At 39.1% G+C, this 7,464-nt stretch overlaps 1 protein-coding gene across 1 annotated transcript; it reads right to left on the reverse strand.

Annotated features, from left to right (window-relative positions):
* Positions 1 to 287: 287 nt before the first annotated feature.
* LOC149822603 (aspartic proteinase nepenthesin-1-like) lies at positions 288 to 925 on the reverse strand. Its single transcript, XM_089980320.1, has 2 exons — positions 738 to 925; positions 288 to 615 (listed from the first exon to the last, which is right to left on the reverse strand). Exons 1-2 carry the CDS (start codon positions 923 to 925, stop codon positions 288 to 290), a joined length of 516 nt encoding a protein of 171 aa, XP_089836446.1.
* Positions 926 to 7,464: the final 6,539 nt, after the last annotated feature.

The raw sequence follows: 7,464 nt of genomic DNA on the forward strand, positions 1-7,464 counted from the left end.
GATGTTATTAAATGCCAAAAGGAAAATACTGGGATTACTGCAAATACATGTGCTTGCTTGCTGAAACTCTAATTGAATGAACAACTTCCACTCTTTATTTTTGTTTTCTAAAGAAGGATAAAATTCACTTGATCTGTAAAATCAGTACAAGAGGTCTGCAGGAATGATGATGAGGTATCACCCTGCTACAAAACTAGCGAATAAAAATACTTCCACTCTTTCAAAAAAATAAAAGTCCCATTCATGGAGCTTCCAAGGAAACAGAAGAGGGTTATAGAAAGCGCGGTTCACAGTTTACCACATTCTGCAGGTGTGAAAGTGATGAGGTTGTTGCCAAGGTCGTAAAGGACGTGGAAGTTGGCCAGCATGACGCCTCCAATTATTGAAACTATGGGCACTGTTGATGGCATCAACACTGAGCAAGTCAAGCCTGTATCTGGATCGCGAACGAAATATTGGCTTCTGGAAACATCGAGATCACCACCCTCAAAATGAAAGGTAACATTAGGGATGGATGCTGATTCTGGCAATGATTGGTAGCAGAGATCAAGCCCCGCCTTTGAGGAATCAGCAACCGGTAAACCGATAGCCTTGACGAGTGCATCCCTCACTCGCCTATCACAAGTGAAACACCATATTAAGTACGCATCAGTTGCAAGTTTTGTTCAATGAACATGGGTTTAGGTACCCCATTACCCCAAATTAGAGCAAGAAATTAAAGTGAGACGGTTTCTTACATGTAAGCGGGTGGTACTATATTGGTAAGCGCTGAGCCTGAGTCGATGATGGTACCACCTACTGCTACTCCATAAGACTCGCCCCAGAAATAACCACTGGGTATTAGGAGACGCTTCCCTCCGACACTGATATCCTCCAAGTTCACTAAATAAGAATCCTTGAAGAGCGGGTTAACTACCAGCGGCATCGTTGTCGAGGCGTCTGAGCTGATCAAGGCAGCACTGTGGCCCAACACAAGTCGACTCGATTTGTAAACAGAGTCATTAAACAAAGTGAAGCAATAGGAGAATCGGTTATCGATTAACGACCCTAGTTGAGAGACGAGTGACATCGGGCTCCGATCTAGCCCAACTATGCCAGCACCCTCATCGAAACCTTGGTTGTGATTGCCGCAGCCGAACCCAATATTCTTAAACGATACGGTTCGATTCCCCGAGCCCAAGGTGAACGTCTCTAAGGCAAGGTATCCTTGGGAAGTAGCTGGAGTCTAATAATCAAGCTTGTAGTTGCATCCACCAGTAGAATTATCCAATGTAGTTACACGCGAAGTTAGGGAGGCACAGAGAGGATTGGAGTGTAGCATCCTCGAAAAGGAGGAGGAATTTGACGGGCTAAATATTGGTTCTCTGTTGGAGCAATTGATGCATGGATCGCATTGTGTCCATACAAGAGGACTACCAGTATCAACCATGGCGGAGAAGGAGCGTGGGGATGTTCCAATCGCTAGATTCATTAAGTACTCACCGACTCCGGCCTCAACCGAAACTTCGACATCATCATCACCTTGTGCCTGATGTTTACCATGCCGGATTTTCTGATGCAGCTTCCGAAGCCGATGTTTCTCTCGGCTAGCTGCTCTGTGTAATCGCTCCAAGTGGGTAAAACTGCGGTGTGCATCGACATGAATCAACTCTACATGAATGTCCAGGGCGGCCGTCGACGTCGTCATGTCAGCGGCGGCAAAGGTGGTGGTTGAGTATGATAGGAGAAGATGAGCGGTAAGCACAATGAGGAGGAAGAAGGACGATAGGTGGTGAGATGGTGGTGCAATTGCCATGTTGGTAGTATTGAGTGTATGAACCAGGTTAGTGATGCTAAATTGTGGAATATTTATAAGCAGAGAAGGTTGTTAATTAAGAGGGAAATTGTAACTGAACATCCATTAATGTTGGGCTGGCACACCAGCTATCCATCTATTCACGTAATCTAAGATGGGGTTTTCATGGTTGGAAGTAACAGCTGTTTCTTCAGTCTATTAGAAGCATTGGAGCGCATGTCTTGTTAAGGGTTACATGCGGTTGGAAATAACAGCTGTTCGGCAAATGAGCAAGACTAAGGCAAGGGTTACCATGTGGTTCAGTTCGGACCGACCCGAAAGACCCATTTTTGCATGGGTTCGCCCTGTTTTTGTGTACGTCTACAACCAGTTAATTTGGGCCAAATATATGTGAGGGCCTTTTTCTTCTTTACGTGAAAATTTTGTCGACTATTTAAATGAATTGGGTTTGGGCAATCACCAAATAATCAAGCATGTATCTATTATAATTTCTTTTATTGACAGTTATTTGTATCTAAAATATCAAGACCCGAGCTGAAACCTGAAGTTTTTAATACCCAAACCGATCATACCTGAACCTGTGAAGACACAAATCGATCATTTCTAATTGTCACACCAATGCCATATCCATACTTGTATACCCAAATAAGCGACGACTTTTTTTTTACCCAAATAAGATCGCGATTTCTCACCATTCAATGAAAATATGTTTATGTTTTCCCAGAAAATGTAAGAAAATCATGAAAGAATCGACTGAAATTGCTTCTCAAGGTTTTCTTCATAAACCACTGATTGAGCATGAAATCAATCATTATTTCCTAAATAATTCGATTTTGGTTTGTGTTCTTTGAAAAATATCTTCCCTACGAATCAACATTCAGATTCTTTTAATTTCTCTATATGGTTTAATTCGTTTCTTTGTTTATCTTGTTGTGTTCTTTTGGCAAGTGATTAGTGGGCTGAAAGGGGTGAGCTCTCTCCTTCACTCGATTTCTCAAAGAGGGTTTCAAGATTTCAAAAAACCACTCCCTATGTTTTTGGGCGGGTTTTGGATTTCGAATCCAGCGGGGTGGATCCACAATAGCCAAACTAACAAAAATAAATAAAAAAAGTACTACTCTAATCCCGCATACACCCTCCGATGGCCCAAATGGATCCTAACGGGCCATCGAAACCTAAACAAGAAAAAATACAAGGATTTAAAAAATCTCACTATGCTAAAAATTCGATCTCAAGCAAAATGTGTTTGAAGACACGCTAAAAATAAAACTCCGGACTTCTCAATCTTGGTGGGAGCTTGGCCTTAGCATTCGGGTTCGATGGTTCATGTTTTTTTATTCAAGCTCACTCAGACGCGCTGCATCAGGGATCAAAAAGGCTTCACCCTCATAGCCTGCACCCTGCCAAGTGCTAGCCTCAACCACCATGTCGGAGCACTACCACATATCTTGGGTAGGTTTGTGCATCAAACAATACCAAAGTTCTACTCTTCTCGATATATACATATTTGTTTGTGTTTTTGAGATTGTAGTTGAGTCGAACAATTTCAAGACCCCTTTTTATGCAATAAATATCTATTTGCTTATGCTTTTGAGATTATTCTCGCATCGAACGATGCCAAGGCTTCTGCTTTTCGTAATGTGTGTGTATATATATATATATATATATATATATATATATATATATATATATATATATATATATTTGCTTATGTATTTAAGATTATCGTCGCTTCGAACGATGTGAAGGCTCCTGCTTTCCGTAATATATATATATATTTTCTTATGCTTTTAAGATTGTCATCGCATCGAATGATGTCATGGATCCTGCTTTTCTCAAATATATACCTATTTGCTTTTTGCAAGTTATTTAGTTCGATTTTACCACCTGAACCTTAAATATACTTTCACTTATGTCATTGCGCTATATCGTGCACATGCTCCTACTTATATTATATATAGTTGTGCATAAGTAAGTATATAAATGAGGGTCAACTCCTATCACCAAATGTGATTCCATATGCCAATCCTTGATCAAGACTATGATTGACGAAAGAAACCCCTATTGGAAATGTTTCAATGTTTGTGTAAAACCGCTTTTACGTAACCTCCTAAGTCACGTGCGCAAGACCTAACTAAGGCCTAGGTTCCAATGAACCATGATAGACATAAAGTACACACAACAGTGCACATCTATCCTCGATTTAAGCATAATATTTCCTCTATCAAAGAGAGGAAGTGCTGCTGAATTTTTTGAAAAGATGTTCATCGAGATTAAATGAGCATAACGCTTTCTCCGTCAAAAATAGGAGGTGATGGTAAATTTTTTGAAAGATGCTCACTGAACTTAAAAAGATCATATCACATCCTCCATCAAACAGAGAAGGTGCTGCCAAAATTTTGTTAAGTAACGTTCCATAAAGTAGAAAGGATCATCAAGCTTCCTCTGTCAAACAGAGAAAATGTTGCCGAAATATTTGGCAAATTACTTTCTTGAGCAAGTTTGAATGACACAATGATGACCCTGTTGTCGGAACTCAGACTGAATGGCTAGTTCTACCTCCGCTTGTAAGGGCACCATACACATAAGTGTCGATGCACTAGAGTAGTTGTTGTGCCTTGACTAGGTTAGTACTTGTTGCATCTACATATGCCAAGCAGTCAATCAATGGTGATCGTTGTATATACATGCTCATGTGAAATACTATTATACAACAAGACTCGTAAGGGTGATGTGTCAGAGTTGGTTGTCCACCCGAAAGGAGTGAAACGCTCATGAAGGTCGTTGATGCCGAGGGCGGAGTCTTGCATGCATATGAATAAAACTTAACGATAGTCTCTTGACCACATGGGTGGCTCGTGTTTCCAAATACTGAATGGGGATGGGGTAGATATGTCCTTTAGTGCATAACACATTGATTTTCCTAAGTGGCATTCAAATGTCTTATAATTATGGTTATGTTGCCGAACCCCTTTAAGACTTATGCTCACCGTGGTAGACAGTGATGGTATAACCACGAGTGACATGGATTTATTATCAACCAAAGAGTTCAAGGGACCTCTCGCCATTCAGAAGGTTTGGAGGTCGGCTTATCCTTAAGATCTAAGGATTGAACCCCACTAGTGCAGTAGAGGATGCATCCAAAATTACCTGGTGGGATTATCTCGGTATGATTTCTACCGCCCCACCATGGATAGGGTCATCAGGCCTCTGGGTATCTAAAATACATAGAATAATAAACCTCTAGAACATCACGTTGATGTCAAAGTTCAAGCTTCTCCCCTGTACTAGGGGGTGAATGATTAATATCGAAACAATGCATTAGTTCTAGGTTCAACAATGAATAAATGAATGAATGAATGTGCGTTGTTCTGATGATTCACGTATAACCATGTGAAAGGTATTGAGATCAATATAATACTGGACCGATAGGGCAAAGACCTGTTTTGTATCCGTATGACTAAGCTAAGCTCGATGAGCTCTCATTGGGATTCGTGGGATACAGATATACCAAGTCTTGGAGACTTGAGTTTTGATGTTTCAATTGTGGCACTAAGGAGGCTTTTGTGATATACACTAAGTCTTGGAGAATTAAGCATCGTTTCAAACTGTGGCCCTAAGTGGCTCAGTGTATTTTTATAATTTATACTTGCTTTGAGTTGAATGTTTTCCTACCATACCAACAATGGTTCTAACACCGTTTTATGGGGGATATATGTATTGAACCTCTGATGCGATATGCGGAGCAAGGCGGCATCGAGTTCCAAGGTTTCTTCAGATAATGTTGAACCCTTTCCTTTTCAAACCCAGTTTTGAAGAATAATGTTTCTTCAAGCAGTAATATTTGTAATAAATAACTCATTTTCATAAATAGAATACTTTAATGGTCAATTAGTGCTTGGCCAGATACCTGTAACTTGCCCAGCATTTTCTAAAATTGACAACTCATTATCGTCTATTGCTGCTGCTAAAAACCTTTTCTAATTTCTGCTGTAAAGAAAAAAAAATCCATGAAGTTTTGACCAAGTGTTGTTTTGAAAATCCAGAGCATACAAACACTTTGCAGGCAACACATGATGTATCTAACAGAAAAAATTCATATGCAACAATTTCATAGTCGATATTCTTTTAGAAGTAAATCAACAATGAGTGTAACTTCTTCATTTTCATTAAAATTAATAAGCAAATTTTTGCCTTTTGAATATTACTCTCTTCCTTTCTCTCCAAGCCCCATCCGTAAAGATGTGGTTTTCTAGTTGTCTTGTAAAAATGGCCAATGCACACCTTGGGTATCAAACTTGCAATATATATATATATAAGTGTGTGTGTGTGTGTGTTTCATAAAAATCAAAACGACTATTTATTAAATATAAGGCATTATGTGATTTCATATATATATATATATATATATATATATATATATATATATAACCAATATGTTGTTTTTCTAATACATGAAATAGACAGACACATTCAATAAGAGCTCTCCTTGTTCCTTATTGCTCCCAGTATGCATACACATATATTCAGAAGGTTGTATGTCCTCAATCAAGGGAAGGCCTTCTTCATTTTCCATGTCCTTGCTTGCATATTCTTTGCACACCCACTTAATTATTTTCCAATCAAGAAACAGTTTGACCCAAAATCTGCAAAAAATGAAATCCACCAACTTTTCCCAAGCTGCAATATGAATCCATAAATTTGACATCTGATTCATCTTGAGTATTAAAGTAATATCAGGAGAAGAACAATATATCACTATCTATTCCATATGAAGTGTTGTATACTTGGCTTTATCTTACTGTTGCTTATCCCTGGCATATTAATTATGAGAATAAACTTGAGCTAACATTGTACTATATAGTAGTTTCACGACCAATATGGTTTTTCAAGGTAGGTCAAGCGACACTTCTGGCAGCTAAAGTTAGTCTGTTGGTCAGGCTGTACTACACCTTGTCTCTGTAGTAGTTTAACAACCGATGAATCATAGTTCTTTTTTTGAAACTCTCTCTTGGAGAAAGTTAGTCATGATTCCTGCCCACTTGGGAATTTTCTCTTGTTCCCATCGCTTGCTGCTAGCCTCTTTCCTGCGATACCCTTGGATCACTCCCAGTCTGTATTAATCATTGAAGCTACTATCACAACAACTTGAAACTTATGGGGCATGCTTGTTATCATGCGAAACCGCAAACCTTCCTGTAATTTATTGATGTATTTGTCTGTCCTCTTCTGATCAGTCTCAATTAACTTGGAGTAGTGTCGCTCTGTGTTCTGAAACTTGGTAGTTTAGTAAATAAGACTTATATCATATTGTTCTAGTATCAAAGAATTGAAAAAATAGAAAGAGAGGGGTTCAACCAAGAACCCTACAACATGCAAAGTGGACAACATCAAACACCCTGCTTGGAAAAGGTAGCCTCTGGGGTGCCCATAACAACTAATAATGTTGGGATTCCCCTCCCATGATTAAATTGCACTTGAGCTTCGTGTTCATTGATCCTTGGAACCAATAACGGCTAGATCCAAGTTCCGGCGACTAAGATAGGTAGGTTATGTGAGTAAAACAAGTACAATTTTAGCTATATAAGTAGGCAATCAATATTGATAACCAAATCAATCCAAATTGAATGGGCACTAGCTGTATGATGAAGAAGACTAAGTTGTAACCT

Source organism: Nuphar pumila, chromosome 11, assembly GCF_984573655.1.
Source record: "Nuphar pumila chromosome 11, dmNupPumi1.hap1.1, whole genome shotgun sequence".
Lineage (NCBI taxonomy): Eukaryota > Viridiplantae > Streptophyta > Magnoliopsida > Nymphaeales > Nymphaeaceae > Nuphar > Nuphar pumila.

What these genes read in the sequence shown, in the direction of transcription:
- LOC149822603 (XM_089980320.1), bottom strand. Translation starts at nt 925, where the DNA reads ATGCCGCTGGTAGTTAACCCGCTCTTCAAGGATTCTTATTTAGTGAAC. An exon ending in ATAGTACCACCCGCTTACAT is followed by an intron (nt 616 to 737) that starts GTAAGAAACCGT and finishes CACTTGTGATAG; the next exon opens with GCGAGTGAGGGATGCACTCG.